The sequence below is a fragment of the Nycticebus coucang genome, chromosome 11, assembly GCF_027406575.1.
Source record: "Nycticebus coucang isolate mNycCou1 chromosome 11, mNycCou1.pri, whole genome shotgun sequence".
NCBI classification, from domain to species: domain Eukaryota; kingdom Metazoa; phylum Chordata; class Mammalia; order Primates; family Lorisidae; genus Nycticebus; species Nycticebus coucang.
This window is the reverse complement of record NC_069790.1, coordinates 76,805,271-76,823,291: the sequence shown is the minus strand read 5'-3', so window position 1 is coordinate 76,823,291 and position 18,021 is coordinate 76,805,271. Positions and strand designations below refer to the sequence as shown.

Genomic DNA, 18,021 nt, shown 5'->3' with positions numbered 1-18,021 from the left:
CCTAGAGTTACAGATGTTTCATGCTCTTCCGTATTAAAGGTACCATCTCGGCCAGGCGCAGTGGCTTACACCTGTAATCCTAGCACTCTGGGAGGCCAAGGTGGGCAGATCGCCTGAGCTCACAGTTTTGAGACAGCCTGAGCCAGAGCAAGACCCCATCTCTAAAACTAGCTGTTTGTTGTGGCAGGCACCTGTAGACCCAGGTACTTGGGTGACTGAGGCAAGAGAATTGCTTGAGCCCAAGAGTTTGAGGTGTCTGTGAGCTATGATGCCATGGCACTCTACCAAAGGTGACAAAGTGAGACTCTGTCTCAAAATAAATACATACATAAAAATTTAAAAAGAAAAAAAAAAGAAAAAGGTACCATCTCATCACCTCTTTTTAAAAATCTTAATGTGTCGCTCATCGCCCATAGCTCAGTGAGTAGGCTGCCAGCCACATACACCAAGGCCTGCGCCTGCTAAACAATGATGACAACTGCAACCAAAAGTCAGCTGGGCATTGTGGTGTGCACCTGTAGTCCCAATGGAGGCTAAGGCAAGAGAATCACTTGGCCCAAGAGTTTGAGGTTGCTATAAGCTGTGATGCCATGGCACAATACCAAAGATGACACAGTTTCCATCTCAAAAAAAAAAAACAAAAAAACATAACTTATATCCTTTAAAAAATTATCTCGGGCAGCACCTGTGGCTCAAAAGAGTAGGACACGGGACCCATATACCGGAGGTGGCGAGTTCAAACTCAGCCCTGGACAAAGACTGAAAAAAAAAAAAAAAAATTTATCTCAATGATTTCAGAAAAACATATTTTACTTCAAAAAATTGCTTGAAGAATTTTTTTTAATGAAGGAAAGGAAATACCATAATTAAAATAAACGTTTTTAGCCCTGTCTTAGAAAGCTGCTATTATTAGTAGCAAATCACATGCCTAAATGATACAACTATAATTCAGAATCATTTAGCAATAATTCTAGAGAATAAATGAGAAACTGAAACCACATCAATTTTTTTTTTAAAAATCACTTTAACAGGGCGGCACCTGTGGCTCAAGGAGTAGGGTGCCATATGCCGGAGGTGGCGGGTTCAAACCTAGCCCCGGCCAAAAACCAAAAAAAAAAAAAAAAATCACTTTAACATCCAAGTACTTAATTGCTATATTCTAGATTTCAAATCAGATCAACATGTAGAAAATCATTTTAAATCCCATTTGTATGGAAAACTGTGCAGGGATATTATCTATATGCTATCTAACCTACCTACACTTTCCTCCTTAAAATTTGTTATTTGTTGTGATTACAAAAGCAACCCATATGCATTACAGAAAAACTGGAATAGAAAAGCAAGAAAACAAAAACTCCCACAATCCCCATTAGCAAATCATTTTTAAAAACCTTGGTATAGGCTTGGTGCCTGTGGCTAAAGCAGCTAAGGCACCAGCCACATAAACCTGCGGTGGCGGGTTCGAATCCAGCCCAGGCCCGCCAAACAACAATGACGGTGGCTGCAACCAAAAAATGGCTGGGCATTGTGGCAGGCACCTGTAGTCCCAATTACTTGGCAGGTGGAGGCAAGAGAATCGCTTGAGCCCAGGAGTTGGAGGTTGCTGTGAGCTGTGATGCTACAGCACTCTACCCAGGGCAACAGCTTGAGGCTCTGTCTCAAAAAAAAAAAAAAAACACCTTGGTATATTACAACCAACATTGTGAAAATTTATCAGGCAAGAATCAATAGATGCTAAACCCAGAAGAGGAAAGTTTTATGAGGATAAGATATTTAAATAATCTCTAAATATCTCCCCACAAAGTAATAATAGTAAAATGAAAAACAGTAACTACACAATAAAGGAACTATTCAACACCTTAACCAAACAATTAAAATGAACACACTGGTAAAGGTCAAATATCATGTGCCTCCTGATGATAGAAAAACATGTACATATATTACTTACCTAATATTCCAGCCAAAAATGCATAATCTGAATGATGAAGAAACCTCAAGCAAACCCAAATTGAGGGACACTATATAATTAATTAGCCTGCCAATGTCATAAAATACAAAGACTGAGGAACTATTCCAGACTAAAAGAGAATAGACAAAAGAATTAAATGTAGTCTATGACCCCAAATTATCTATTGCACCAGAAAAAATTGCTAATAGAGGGCAGAATTGTGACAACTGATGAATCCGGAATATGGATTATAGACTAGGTATTACATAAAAGCTACCAAATTTCTAAATTTGATAACTACTCAGAACATAAGAAAACATGCTTATTCTCAGGAAATTCACGCATAAGTATTAAGGACTGTAAAGGGTCACCATGTATGCAACTTATAAAACTGTACAGGAAAAAATTGTGTACATATAGAATTAAAAAGAATTAATGTAGTAAAATGTTACAAACTGGGTAACTTGGATAAAGGATATGAGTGAGTTAATTTGTATTATTCATGTAACTTTTTTTGTAAATTTGGAATTATTTGAAAATAAAAAGTTAAAACAAAAAAACTTGCTTTTTTGTAAGCATTTCTCAACATACGTGTGTGCATTTTTTAAAACTGAAAAATGGGATCATCAGTTTGATATACCAATTATTTAGTTTTGGAGGCCCTCTCGCATACATATGAACATCTCTGACCAAAGACAATTGTTTTCAGAGAATTAGAGATGTCTTTTTCTTGCTTTCCATCCAAGGAAACTCCCCTCTATACACCATAAATACTCACACACACCCCCACCATCTCCTTAACCAGTCTCAGATAATTAGAGGCATCAAGATGGAAAGCAGTGGCTGACACCTTGCCAGTTCCTATGAGGCCCATCTACACTTTACTTTCTTCAAATGAACTCTATGAGATTTCCCCATAGCCTTATAACAAATCCTTTGCCTAAACTAGCTACAGCCGATTTCTGTTCCTCCCATCCAAACAAACCCTACAACAGTAGGGTTTTGAGAAGCAGAAATAAATGATGAGTTCCCTCAAGGCAGGGATAGTCTTATCTCTCTAGGTATTCCTGGTGCCCAGAAAAGAGTAGCTATCAAATTCATCTTCAGTCTGTGCTTCAAAGTATTGTTCCAGTGGAGATTTGTGTGTATATATACACATATATATACTTTTTTTTTTGGTAGAGACAGAGTTTTACTTTGTCACCCTCTGTAGAATGCCATGGCATCACACTGCTCACAGCAACCTCCATCTCCTGGGCTTAGCCAATTCTCTTGCCTCAGCTTCCCAAGTAGCTGGGACTACAGGTCTCTGTCACAACGCCTGGCTATTTTGTTGTTGTTGTTACAGTTTGGCCAGGGCCCGGTTTGAACCCACCACCCTCAGTATATGGGGCCAGTACCCTACTGACTGAGCCACAGGTGCCGCCCTCCAGTGGAGATTTAATGGTGTAATATGTAATAGGCTGTCAATTCAATCTTTATTTAGATCCAACCTTCATTTATCCAGAAGCCAATAGCAAAACAACTCCAAAAAGAACAATCTTACTTTTTGGATAAGACTAACTATGTATCAGACCAACTTCCTCCCCGCCCCCATCCAAAAGCAACAGAAAAACAACTCCAAAAAGAACAATCTTATTTTTTGGATAAGACTTACTATGTATCAGACAAAGACTTACTATGTATCAGACCAACCCCCACCCCCACTTATGGCTCCTGGAGCACAAATTAGCCACATCAAGAATCTTCCCATCTCACAGCCACTACATTGAAGAATGAATTTTCTTTCTTTTTTTTTTTGCAGTTTTTGGCCAGGGCTGGGTTTGAACCCACCACCTCCAGCATATAGGGCCAGGGCCCTACTCCTCTGAGCCATAGGCACTGCCAAAGAATGGATTTTCAACTTCCTTTCTTTCAATGGCATATAAAGCCAGATGGTAAGAGGACATCATGTTGTGTCTCTGTAAACTCAAAAACAGAAACTATTACATTTATTAGTCTGTGAAGAAAAAATATGACTAAATATGACTAAGAATCATCTTTTTCATATACATTCTCCTTATATGTGAACTTTTGAAAAGCCAAAACAGTATTTTCCTGACAACATCCTAAGTGGTTATGGTTAATTTTTTCATCACGTTCACTTTTTGCTAAAAAAACTGCTGAGACTAGTCTGGACCTTAGACCAAACAGTGAGAAAAATTAAAAAAAAAAAATTAATCTTTAAACGTAATTTAACTCAAACAAGTTTAAAATAATTTATCTGAGTAAATTCTGTTTAACTCTTCAAATAAAAATTATATTTTAAATATGCTTTGAAAACAAAAGTCAACATAAATAAGAAAAAAATTAAACTTTTTTGGTCTCAAATAAATTATGTGAATTTTAAAATTATCTTATAGGCCAGATACAAGTGGCTCATGCCTCTAATCCTAGCACCCTGGGAGGCTGAGTGGTGGATGGATCTACTGAGCTTACAAGTTCAAGACCAGCCTGAGCAAGTGCCCTTGTCTCTAAAAATAGCCAGGTGTCATAGCAGGTGCCTATAGTCCCAGCTAGTTGGGAGTCTGAGGCAAGAGAATCGCTTGAGCCCAGAAGTTAGAGGTTGCTGGGAGCTATGATGCCATGGCATTCTACTGAGGGCAACGAAGTGAGGCTCTGTCTCAAAAACTAAATAAATAAAATAAAATTATCTTATAAACTCAATTCTACTGTCATATCCTAGCTTTCTGCCACAGGCTAAATGCTGCAACCAAAATGGCTATGACATAGGTAAGATTACTCAATATTATCTTTCTCAATAATAAACTACAAGACCAAGAATGTTTCTTCCGTTGGCTTAACTCTAAATTAAGCAATCTAAGAGTTGCTAGAAAATTACCTCTTCCCCAATTGTTGTAAAAATATGAATAAAGAGGGCGCCTGTGGCTCAAGGAGTAGAGCACCGGTCCCAGATGCCAGAGGTGGCGGGTTCAAACCCATTCCCAGCCAAAAAAAAAAAAGGAAAATATGAATAAAGCAAACTATACGAATCATTTTGTCTCTCATGTTGCTTTGTGAACAGGTCTTTTCTTTCTTTCTTTCTTTTTTTTTTTTTTTTTTTGCAGTTTTTGGCTGGGGCCAGGTTTGAATCCTCCACCTCTGGTATATGGGGCCAGCACCCTACTCCTTGAGCCACAGGCACCACCCCAAACAGGTCTTTTCTTAAACCCAGATTTCATGTTCAAAACATTTTAAAAATACAGAAATATTTTAATTAAAAATTATGGGTAAGTATTTACTGAAGTTATGTTACAGGTTGCTTATTTACTCATTAAAAGGCATAATGTCTTTGGGTTTTTTTGAGACAGAGTCCAGGTATGTCACCCTCAGTGGAGTGCTATGGCGTTACAACTCACAGCAACCTCCAACTCTTGGGCTTCAGTGATTCTCTTGCCTCAGCCTCCCAAGTAGCCGGGACTACAGGAGCTAGCCACAAGGCCCAGGTATTTTTTGTTGCAGTTGTCATTGTTGTTTAGCTGGCCCGGGCTGAGTTCGAACCCGCCAGCCTTGGTGTATGTGACCGGCGCCATAACCACTGTCCTATGAGTGCCAAGCCCATGTCTGTCTTAATGGCATCTTATGCAAGACATGAAAAAGGAATTCTTGGTTGACCTGCTGCATTAAAAACGTTCACCATCTGAGAGAGCTTAAGGAGTTTTGGTAACAAGCAAACGAAGATTTCCAGTAAAACTATAAAATTTGACCAGATCCAGACACAGGGGCACATCCTAGTAATCCCAGCACTTTGGGAGGCCAAGGTGGAAGGATCCCTTGAGGCCAGAAGTTCAAGACCACCCTGGGTAACAGGGGTGACAAGGCAAGACCTGTTTTTACAACAAATTGTTTTTTTTTTTTTAATTTAAAAAAGATCAGTGCTTCCTTCGGCAGCACATATACTAAAATTGGAATGATACAGAGAAGATTAGCATGGCCCCTGCACAAGGATGACATGCAAATTCGTGAAGTGTTCCATATTTTAATAAATAGGTAAATATTAAAAAAAAAAAAAGACCAACTGGGTGGTGCCTGTGACTCAAGGACTAGGGCGCTGGCCCATATACCAGAGGTGGTGGGTTCAAACCCAGCTCCAGCCAAAAAAAAAGCAAAAAGAAAAACCAACTGTTTTCCTAATTCTCATTTAGGTCAAAAGCATCCAAGTAACAGTTAATAAAATCATCTCATGTCCTTAAAGGTACAAAAAAGATCTAATTAACTAGGTCTGGGTCAGCATCATCTGATTTTTAATCTTAATACTTAGCATAAAAATTCACAATAACAAAATGCGGTGTTCTCGCCTGTAATCTTAGCACTCTGAGAAGCTAAGGTGGGTGGATTACCTGAGCTCAGGAGTTCAAGAGCTCAGCCTGAGCAAGAGCAAGACCCCTATCTCTAAAAATAAAAAACAGCTGGACATTGTGGCAGGTGCCTGTAGTCCCAGCTACTTGGGAGGCTGATGCAAGAGGATCACTTGAGCCCAAGAGTTTGAGGTTGCTGTGAGCTATGATGCTAGGGCACTCTACCAAGGGTAACAAAATGAGGCTCTGTCTCAAAAGAAAAAATAATAAGTAATAACTTCTTTGAATCACTTAATATACTCAGTGTTTAATAGTAAGAATTTTAGTTAACAATTAATTTCAGGCCGTGCCTATGGCTCAGTGAGTAGGGTGCTGGCCCCATATACCAAGGGTGGTGGGTTCAAACTCAACCCCGGTCAAATTGCAACAACAAAAAAAATAGCCGGGCGTTGTAGCAGGCGCCTAAAGCAAAAGAATCGCCTAAGCCCAGGAGGTGGAGGTTGCTGTGAGCTGTGTGACACCACAGTACTCTACCAAGGGTGACAAAGTGAGACTCTGTCTCTACAAAAAAAAAAAAAAAATTGCCCACTTCCAATTTAGCACAGAAAAAATTTTCAACCACAAATATTGCTCGTCCACATTAAATAAATTTTTGGATACTGCAAAAATGTATTATTTCAATATTAAGAAAAATGTAAGGCTCCTCCTAACATTTGCACATTAAAAAAAAAAAAAAAAACAGTAAGTTTGGCCCTCTCCAATTTTCAACTCAGCCTAAAAGCTAGTAACATTGATCCAGCCATATTTCAAATAGTATTCCTCATTATTTTGCCGGTCAACACAAAAAGTAATTTTACCATAAGTAAAATAATTCTATCCTCAACATTAAAAGGTGTCATAGAATACAAATACTTAACATTTATTCTAAAACATGACAAGGAATAATCCCTGGTCACCATTTATATTAGTGATATAAGTGTTTTCGCTTAAACAAAAGCTTTACCAAGAAATAAATGAGCATTTACCATCTGCTAAGAATAAATCCTTCAGAAATACAAGCTATTATATATTATTAAAATATTCTTAAAATAATACAGCATCTTTTGAGATAAAAGTATACTAATACTTCCTAAGCAGTTTTGACAGCTCTTTGAAGTACTGTTGGTTTTATATAATATTTAAAACACACTATGGTAATATATATTTAAGTCCCAGTGTTACCTTCCAGAAAAACAGCTGTTAGGGTTCACATATAATATACTTTTCCAAATAAAACCACAGTTTTTTTTATTTTGTGTGAGATTGATGCATGGAAATGAGAGATTAAGAAGCCAATTTAAGAAGTTATAATTTCCCTAAGACCACTAAGATCTGTATCGAGGGGAAGATTTCTCCTAACTTATTAGCTTTTCTCCCTACTTCCTCATTTTTAGACCCAAGAAGTCCTAGAGCTTGCAGTGATATATATGGGGCAAAGATTTTCTGGATGGAAGCTGTGAGGAAGTCAAGTCAAAATTGTAGGACGGGTAACAGTCCCACAGAGCTGAAAAGAAATGGAGACTCAAAAAGGTTTTAAACTTGAATTGGGATCAAAGGGATCCTTTAACTTACACTGACAACAACAGGGAAGTATGATCAAAATGTGGTCTCTAAAAATAAAATTTACTCTCCAATTACATTATGGTTCTCTACAAATCCACTTAAACAGATAAACAACTAATCCTTCAAACTCAGCTATTGCAAGAACAAAGAAAGACCATTTGACTAGTTTTCCCCCAAGGGACCAAATGCTTCAAAACTCTCTGGGAACAAAAATTAGGCCTAACCTTTTAGTAAATTTGCCTAGACAACCCTAAAACATAGTCAACTGACAAAAAACTAACATTTATAGCCACATTATTTATAAAGTAACCATTCAAAATAAGGTACAATAGTTTAAAAGTCTCATTTTACAGGAACTAAAACGTCAAAACAAACAACAAAAAGAAACAAAACCCAAAGCAGTGAAGCAAGCCAGTATGAGGAAAACTAGTAGATAAAAGGCAGCTTGTCTTATTTCCAACCTCTTATTTTTGAAGTTAAGTAAGTTAAATTGCTTCCTGAATCTAGATCTGACCAAGGTCACTACCAAGAAAAATATGGGCACAGTGTTGCCTCCTATGGCTACATAAATAAATGTATAAGAATATACTTATTTCATACATTGAATAGTTAAAGTACCAACCTTCTGAACCACAGAACTTAACCACCAACCTATAAAATAAATGTACAACTTACAAGCAGTGAAGGATCTGGACTTACATTCTCAGAGCATAATACAAATGAGTATTGACCCCAAATCCCTATACAAACTCTCCCACTACTCCCCAACTTTTCATTTTGTAATAAAATATTTCACAGAGTCTAAGTAAGATTGTGTGCTCAGTCTTCCATAATAAAAACTCACTGGTATGTAGAAAATCCCTAAACCAGTTAATTCTATAATGATTTGAATAGAATCCAATCATCAATCTAGTTCACATATTCACCATATGAAATAAATGGTGCTCTAAGTTATTTACAATGTAATAAGAGAATCATGAAAGGGTGCATATTCTCCAATCTTTTTTAGTACTACTAAGATTGAAAGGCACTCATCTTTCAGTTGCTCTACAATCAGAAAGAATGGTCATTAAATACCACTAATGGCCCAATCATATCTCACTGCTTCGTTCAGCCCAAAAAGAAGATTGACCTCCCAATACAGAAATAAATTCTAATCACACTTTTAAAAATACAGCTAAATGACACCTGACATTTAATTTTTAGTCTCTAAGATTCTGAAAATAGCATAAAATGGATTCAAGACCCTATTATGGTAATGTTTTTATTTAAGGTCTAGTAAAACAGACTAAATTCCACAACCCCATAATAGGTAAATAGGCATGTCTGGGGAGAAAAAAAATACCAAGAATCAAAGCCTTACTTTTTACTTACATAATGATGATAGTAAGCTTTATGACAATTTTTAAAGGCAGTGAAGTATGGCGCTTCACTCAATCAAATACACTTTCAACTCTGAAAATTCTTAAGAAAAGCTTAAATATGTTGGAGCAGGGGATGCAAAACATAGAAGTGGGAAGGAAAGCATGTCTATTCAATGAAGTAACAGGTTTAGGCTTGTTTGTACAGCTCCCTAAAATTTAATCTGAAACAGAATACAAAAAAAACAAAATTCACAAAATTGGCCAGGAGTTTGATGGAAAATGTTTAACTCTAGATTAAAACATCCAATCATACAAAATATGTTGTATTTATACACTTAACAAACATTTTAATTTACTTTGGCATAGTAAATAAAAGATGGTTGGATTAAACCAAATTAAAACTATTATTAATAGCCAAATAATTTTTTAAGAGCACCTATCATCACCCCTAAAATTTCCAAGACTACCTGAGTGCTTTCATTTCTTTGACAAGTGGAGTCATTTTATTTGCTTCTCAGGAAAAACCAATGAAATTAATCAACTAAAACAAAGCATGGTAATTAACAATAAAATCAACACATTTTTTGTAAAGGGCTCAGGGAAGAAAAAAAGCCTACTCTTTTCATGTAAACATAATAAGCCTGTAATATGCTGCAGACAAACGCACTGCATGGGGTGTGGAGGACCCGAGCTGATTAGATTACCACAACATCAGCCTGGGGCCGCCATTTTTAGAATCTGTAAAGGACAAAAGAGGGAAATTTTAGTTTTTACTCTCCATCTTACAAATTAAAGAAGAAAACGGACTATTTTCCAGTTAGGCGTGGATGTCTCTAGCCTAGAGTTGAATGCACCTCACTTAATTCTCTCCAAGGTCTTCAGAACTCCAAACACCTTACATTATTCACATCTCCAAAAAGGGAATAAAATAGGCAAAACGGTGTTTACTCCAAAGCTAACTTCAGCTACTTCTCTTTGACTTTAAATTGTACCATTCCTAAGACAGCCCAGCAAAGATGGATCTATACGGAACTAAGGCCAGTGCAAGAAAGCAGTCTGGATTGTTGTTTTTTCTCCCCCTTCCCCCATTCAGCACAGTGAACCGTTTGTTTCTCATCTGTGTCCGCTGCCACAGGGTTTGTGCCAATCCCTTGGTCAAAATAAGCTTTTCCGAAATGAGCCATATTGTGGACTCTAGGGCTCGGCATAGTAAAGGACCGCGGTAATGCAAGAAGAGTGGGGGAGGAGACTGAGGAGGCTGGGTGCTGGGGTGACCACCTCAGGGGCGGGCTTGCCCTCTCCGGGAGAGGATGAGGAGCTGTCTCGCTCTCCCACAAAGGGAGATGCCCACGGCATTCTTTTTAACCCCCCTCGTATTGACGAGAACATATACCAGAGACTGCCAGTCAAGACGTGGAAGGAGAAAATGGGGCCTATACGGCTTCCCAGCACCTGAACCAGACGCGGCTGAGAACAGGGAGAGCTGGCAGCTCCGGGGACCGCCCGGACACAAACCCTGCTAACAGTCAACAGCCTCCCTCCTCACTCCGGCGGCCCTAACCCGCTGCCAAAGAGGAGTGCGCCCCCTCCCTAACTCCCACTCTCAAGGGGGTTTAACTGCCAGTTTCCCCTTCACCAGCACTAAAACCCGCCATAATGCTCCATTTCTAGGGACAGGGAACAGAGAGGACAAATTCAATTGAAACAAGCAACGTCTTGCCCCGGCAAAACACCCGAGAGTCACAGTCGACTCTCCCCGCCGAAGCATAAAGATGAGAGACTTCCCTCCCCCCCTGGAAACACAAGTCCCCTCACCCCGCAAGCCCCAGGAACTCCCACGGAGGCGACAGGCACTGACCTGTGATGTTCACACACCAGACACCCGAACCCCGTTACGTGTTCGACCCCCAAGGAGTCTCTCCACACCTCCGCGATCAGGCGACCCCCCGACAGCAGCCTCTGCGGAAGACCCGGCTCCACACACCCCTTCCCCAAACAGCAGCGCGCAGCCTCTTCACCAGGAACCAAGGAGTTAGGGGAGGGGGCACCCTGACAGTCAGCAGGAACGCAGAGGTGATGGCAAGGCTGCTTGGAGTGTCTTAGTCCCCTCTCTTGCCGCTCCCGAACTCAGGCACCGTCTCCGACTCGGCCCCCTGCGCCCGCTCAGTGTCACTGCCTCTCGCTCTGGGAAAATGGCGGCGACGGCGGCGGCGGCGGCGGCGGCCGCGGCGGCCGCGGCGGCGGCAAGTGCACGGGGCTCGCCCGCCCCGCTCCGCAGGGGCAGAGAGGGAGGGGGATGAAGCCTCTCGCCGCCATTTTGCTTGTGGGCTGCCGCCCGCCGTTTCCTCTCCGCGGAGGCTCGAGGATAACAAACTGGAGGTAGTGAAGGGTACAGATCTTTTTCACAATAGATGCGTTCAACAATTCACTCAAGGTTTGGGGAAGTTTCGGTATTTGGTGGGATTGGAAGTCTGGCTATAAGTGAGCTTGGGCATGCCACTATTGGGTGAAAGGATAAAGATCGTAGGGCCTGAGAACAAGCCCCATCCTATATCCCTCCGAAAATGATGCACTTTCTCCCACCTCCAAAACCTACTCAATCCCGTCTCCCCTTTCCTCTCCCCCTTCTCCTCTTCCCCCACCCAAGTCTGGCCTCCAGTGCTGGATGAACCCGGTTGGGGTGACACTCGACGCCCACTAGGGGCTGAGGAGGCTCCAGTGCGCAGGCTCCGAGCACCGGATAAAAGCGGAGCTGGCGAGTCCAGCGCCGTCTCGATGGAGGAGCGAGAAACGGAAGAGGTCGGGGGGAGAAGCAGCCTGATTAATGCAGCCACCGTCAACGCCGCCTCCCTGCTACCGTGTTTCGGGGTAAAAAGCTGCCGTTGCCGCCGGTGCAGTTGCCGTTGCTGCCTCCTATACTTCTCCTGGCCCCGGGGAAGGATTTCCCTGCCGGCGGGACAATTTACGGGGAGGGGAGCGGGAATTCCTTATGTGGCGGTGATTAAACGAGGGAGGGACAGTGAGACATTTATCTCGAAGAAAAAAATGGGGAAGACCAAAGAATAAAACAAGGGTTTCCCCACTAAAATAATACTCCAGCTCTTGTTTTCGAGGTCTTTCCCCGAAATGGCGGTTTCCGTCTTCCCCTTGCCCCACGGCGATCCTGAGCGCTGGGTAAGCGGAGTGGGGCGAGGCAGAGGAGGTCTCGTCAGCCAATCGGTGCCCGACGTGGTCTGTCGGACGCGTCGTAATTGGCTAGCGATGACCTCATCCTGCAGTAGCGGGTGGGGCCAAAGCCGTAGGGGGAGACTGTTGCAAAGGCAGAGAGGGAGAAGTGACGATGGGGATCGTTGCTGCAGCGGCTGGTATGGAACCCAAGCAGTGGCGAAGGGAATCGCAAGGTTCTTCCCTATTTTCTCCTGTCCCTGCGCGAGGTGAGGGCCCCGGCTCGGCCTCTGCGAAACTTTGGGGCGCTGGCGCGGACGAGGAGACAGGCTTTCTCCCGTGACTTTTGTAACTGCGTCAGGGCAAGATGGCGCTGGGTCTCCTTGGGGCGCGGGGGGAGAGGCACGTCCACCGCCGCCGCAGCGCATGTGACCGGGCTGCATTCCTGTGGGGTTTGGCTCACACTCAGGCTGGGGCGGGGGAGGGGACCGGGCTTGGGCGGAGGAGATGGTGGCGCGGTCGGCGTTGGCGGCCTGAAGAGGAAGAGATGACTTGTTTGAAAGAGCTTCCCTTCCCCCACTGCTACAGCTCCTGGGGGAAAGCCCCCGGAGGACACTCCTTGCGGGGTGTGACGGCTGTTGGTGGAGGAGGTTTGGCGCCCTGTTTTCTTATCTGCCTTTCTCCCTGCAAAGTATACTTATGTAAGGTGGTAGGTCCCTGATGGGGACTAGGAATCAACTACGGAGTTCTGAGGGCCAGTGGGATGTGTAGCAAGGAGCGAGTCTCCTAGAGTCACAATGTCAAGAATCGATTATTTTATGAGAAGACGTAAAGTTTCTCAGATACAAATAGAAAAATAATTCCAAAGTTTGTCAGCAAATGTAAAGGCGTAAATAACACCCAGAAACACGTTAATTGCTTAAAAAGTACAAGCAGCCAAGGACTATGCTGTAAGAACTTAAGGACCCTTTTCAAACTTTGTATTCCTTCTGTTCTTTCTGTTCTTCCGGTATCCTTCCTGTCTGCACATACTAAAAGAATGTGTAATCTTATTAAGTAGGACTTGCTTTTTTAAAAATAGAGACTTTTTAAAAAAGACATTAGTAATACAGAATAAAAACTGCTAGCTTTTTAATCCGTGAAGTTAAGGCTGTTTGCACCTCTGTGTTGCTTTCTGTTGCCCTTTTATAGTTTTTAAAAATAAAAGATGGAGTTGTAAGCACTTGTGGTAAATATTTATTAAGGTTCCTACTCTTTTATAAAATATTAAAGCCTACCTCTTTAAAGCACTGTTGCAATATATAAGCTGTATATTTTTAGTTTTTTGAACCTCAATACGTGAAAATCTCCAGCAGTTCAAAACATTTTAAGGGCTTTTTTTGGTGTAAGGTAGGTTTTTATTTTTCCTTATTTCCACTTGGCCAAACTAGATGTAGTAGCCAGAAACAAATCTAATGATTTTTTTAAGGGCTTCTCCTCTTGACAGGTGTTGAGAGTGGGGAGTTACTCAACAGAGATAATTTGTATCCCAAATCTGGCTTTTGACAGAACTCAGATGTGTGGTACTAGAAGGAAATACTTGCTGGTTCTGAAAAGAACCTGAGGTCAAGGTTGTGCTGTTTCCTTTAGTCTCAGTTGTAGGCTTTTGGTAGTTTGAAAACAAGATTGGGTTCTTAATTCATTTGTATATCCTTAAATCCTTGCTAGTTTGTAGGTTTTTTTCAGTTACTTAGTAACTGCATGTAAATGTTTACTTAGTACAAAGAATATAACCTTCAAAGCTTTTTTCTGTAAGAACACTTGAATAACTTCAAGAGTCACTTTGTTATATACTGTATATCTCCCTTTCCCTTGTAGCAGTTATTTCTGCTTACAAGAGACTAAAACATGAAGTCAGTAGATTTAAGGTATTTTTCAGAATGTTGTTAGCTTCACTGCTTCCTATTAAGGAAAACAGGCCATTTTCTGTGTGAATGTGAACATCCTTTTTTTGTTTTGTACTTTTAATCAGCATATATCTTGTTAACGAATCCATGAATCTCTTGTGGTCTTAATTTTTTTTTTTTTTTTTTACTTTACTGTGGTTATACTACTTGGAATAACTTCCTTTGCCTTCATGCATTATATGTTCTCCCTGGGCAATTTCATTTGTGCCTATTGTATTTTCTAATAACTTTTCAGTTTTTTTTTTTTTTTTTTTTTTTTATAGAGACACAGTCTCACTTTATGGCCCTCGGTAGAGTGCCGTGGCATCACACAGCTCACAGCAACCTCCAACTCCTGGGCTTAAGCAATTCTCTTGCCTCAGCCTCCCAAGTAGCTGGGACTACAGGCGCCCGCCACAACGTCCAGCTGTTTTTTGGTTGCAGTTCAGCCGAGGCCGGGCTTGAACCTGCCACCCTTGGTATATGGGGCTGGCGCCTTACCGACTGAGCCACAGGCGCCGCCTACCTCCATCTTCTGCTAGCTTCTGAGCTGTGGGTACTATGTAAAGATTTACCTGGGGCCCCGTGTTCCTTGAACTCACGAAAATGCTAAGCTTGAGGTTAAATACTTCATTCTTAAGAACTTTCTTTAACTATACCTGAATGGTTATGTGTATAAATTATACCCCAGCCTTCTTTATTTCTGTTCAAATCATTGCCTTTTACTTGAAATAATGGCAATTTCAATAATCTTGGTTCACATAACACATCCCCTGATTGCTAAAATGCATACCATCTAAAGAGTTCTATGCTATTTCATACTTCTATGTCTCTGTTTCTTTACTGATGCCTTTCCCACTTACAGATAACACAACTTTTCTTTGCATCGTGAAACTCTTTCATGCCCCTAACTCCTACAAATAAATGAACTATTCTTTACAATTCAGGAGTGTTCAACCCATGACTTGCAGGCTGCATTCTGATTGGGGGGGGGGGGGGGGTGGATTTTTTTTTTTTTTTTGCTTACCTGTGGTGTGGGATATCAGGAAAAATAATCGTGGACTTTTGGGGGGGGGGGGCTAATCAGCTGTCCTTAGTGTTTTGTTCATTTAATGTGTGTGGCCCAAGACAACTCTTATTCTTCTGGTGGGTAGCAGAGGGGAACTAAGGTTGGACACTTCTGCTGAGTTTACACTGACCCAGCTCAGGTTTTGAATTTGGAAGGCATTCAGATAGAAAAGATTGACTGTAAAGTCTGAACTATAAAACGGTTCTTCCGAAGGAGCTCTTTTGACCACCAGTTTTAATAGAGGTAAGAAAGGCAAGGGATGCCTGGCAGGGAGCAAGTGATGGGCCAGAGATAGATCTACCCCCAAAAGGGTAAGAAGAAGAAAAAACTTGGCCGAATATTTTGGAGCATCCATATGTGTCATATCTATAGGATATTTTCATCTATGAACTTCAATGGTATGTAAACTCCAGTGATGATAATGCGGAACTGTTCACTCTTCCTATTTAGAGCTTGTGATTGTGGTGTTTGTCAAGGAAAAGCATGGCGTTTTAACATTAGGTATTATTTTTTTAAATTGGGCTGTAGGTTTTTTATTTGCTCCTTTATTGTAAGTACACCACAAAAAGTAGAAAGCACCATTGTCAACATTGTCTTTTTAGGTAATAAATTATACCTCAGTCAACAACTTTTATTTAGTTCCAATCCTAATAAACCAGATTGGTTATCAAGTTAAGATAAATGGTATTTGGCTCAGTCAGTAAGGTGCCGGCCCCATATACCGAGGGTGGCGGGTTCAAACCCGGCCCTGGCCAAACTGCAACCAAAAAATAGCCGGGCGTTATGGCAGGCGCCTGTAGTCCCAGCTACTCGGGAGGCTGAGGCAAGAGAATCGCTTAAGCCCAGGAGTTGGAGATTGCTGTGAGCTGTGTGATGCCATGGCACTCTACCGAGGGCCATAAAGTGAGACTCTGTCTCTACAAAAAAAAAAAAAAGATAAATGGTATTTTATGCAAGTTAAGCCTAAATTGCATTAAATTCTAAAAAACATTTATTCCTAGAGACAATCACCTTAATATTACTTATTCTGAAAAAGGTATAATTTTTATAAGTATCTTTCCCAAGTATATTGGTTGATATTTTATATCAAATTTATAACTGCTGTATGTTTGGGGCATGGGGGCTTGTTTGGAAACAGAATCTCACTGTGTCATTGGGAGAGTGCCAGGGCGGCATAGCTCACCGCAACCTCAAACTCTTGGGCTCAAGTAATTCTCTTACCTTAGTCTCTGGAGTGTCTGGAACTACAGGCACCTACCACAACACCCAGCTGTTTTTTAAAGGCAGGGGTCTCACTCTTGCTCAGGCTGATCTTGAACTCAAGCTCAAGCAGTCTACCCACCTTGGTCTCCCAGAGTGCTAAGATTATAGCCCTGAGCCACCTCACCTAGCAATGCTGTGTATCCTGTTGTGGTTTTGGTCCTGGGACAGATTGGAACTCCAGCTATAATTTCAATCAACACATAATTTGCATTCCCATTACATTTAACACAGAGAACCTAAATTCTAGCCTACACGTTCAGTTTGGTGAGGTAAACTACTGTGTAATAATAGTTGGAAGTAAAGATTAACATAGTCATGCCACACCAGGACATTGATGTTAGTAATTTAGTGAAAATGGAGAGAATTATTGAAAATGATTCAAGGCCAGAGCAGAAATTTGTAACTATTAGTGTGACTTCTCCCCAGTGAATGAGTACTCAAAACCAGTAGGTGCTATTGTATGTACTTTAAATGACTTTTTTTTTTTTTTTTTTTTTTTTTTTGAGACAGAGTCTCACTTTGTTGCCCTCAGTCAAGTGCTGTGCCATCATAGTTCACAGCAACCTCAAACTCTTGGGCTCAAGTGATCCTCTTGCTTCCGCCTCCCCAGCTGAGACTACTGGAGCCCGCCTCATCTCCCAGAGTGCTAGGATTCACAGACGTGAGCCACCGCACCCTAAATGATAATCTTAACCAAGGTGGCAGAGAAGTGATTTTGAACACTTGTCTCCCTGACCTTAGCAAAGTTCATATTTGCCCTACTTACTTTTGAGGTGTGTCACAGGATCAATAGTGAAGGACTCATTTTAAAACTTAACTACCTTCAAGCTAGGGGAAGGGACTGACTCTTGAAGCTATTAATGCAGCAAGAAGAGCCTTAGAGGAATAATAAAGGAGATATATACGACATTACAGAAACACTTGTGCTTATTTATTGCTTGTGTGGGTATGGAGAAAAGAAAACTAATTTTCAAGAAAAATAGTTGAAATTTGGTAGTCTTCAAAGCTGAATAGATAACAATCTTATAGGAGGCGAGCTGACCAAGAAAGCTGAGATCTTATGGACCACATTTTAGACTAAGGTCATAATCATCTTAAGCAGTATCTTTTACAGTTGGATTATTATACATAATGTCCAAAATGACAGGTAGCATTTTAAAGTACTTTTTAAATAAAAATTCTAAGACTGGGCTTTCAGTGACAATTTCCTTAGTTTTTATAATTTTAATTTGGTTTTTAAACCTGTTTTCAGTTATTTGTTCACTCTAGGTTTCTGCCTTTCTTAAAAAGTAAAATAGGGCTTGGCACTTGCAGCTCAAGTGGCTAAGGCACCAGCCACATACACCAG

The 18,021-nt window shown here is 41.1% G+C and overlaps 2 protein-coding genes and 1 non-coding gene across 7 annotated transcripts in view; 2 read left to right on the top strand and 1 right to left on the bottom strand.

The window, feature by feature from the left end:
• KMT2E (lysine methyltransferase 2E (inactive)) overlaps nucleotides 1–11,475 on the bottom strand; it is a 109,371-nt gene extending 97,896 nt beyond the window's left edge. For 2 of the 3 annotated variants that reach the window (XM_053553482.1, XM_053553483.1), the window contains exon 1: nucleotides 11,110–11,474. The gene's annotated coding sequence lies outside the window, so the exon portion shown is untranslated. Of the gene's footprint in view, nucleotides 1–11,109 lie in introns of all 3 variants that reach the window. The other variant, XM_053553484.1, reaches the window with a different exon arrangement.
• Nucleotides 5,863–5,969, top strand: LOC128560470 (U6 spliceosomal RNA). The gene has a single exon (XR_008372969.1). It is a non-coding gene; the product is annotated as a U6 spliceosomal RNA (small nuclear RNA).
• Nucleotides 11,476–11,549: 74 nt separating the features above from the next.
• The window catches only part of LOC128560033 (uncharacterized), a 44,753-nt gene continuing 38,281 nt past the window's right edge, over nucleotides 11,550–18,021 (top strand). Inside the window, exons 1-2 of one of the 3 annotated variants that reach the window (XR_008372862.1) lie at nucleotides 11,550–11,630; nucleotides 11,899–12,119. Coding sequence is in view for 2 of the 3 variants with exons in the window: in XM_053553497.1 (XP_053409472.1) it covers nucleotides 12,378–12,685 (308 nt within the window). In the remaining variant the exon portion in view is untranslated. Of the gene's footprint in view, nucleotides 11,631–11,898; nucleotides 12,686–18,021 lie in introns of all 3 variants that reach the window. The other 2 variants (XM_053553497.1, XM_053553498.1) reach the window with 2 other exon arrangements.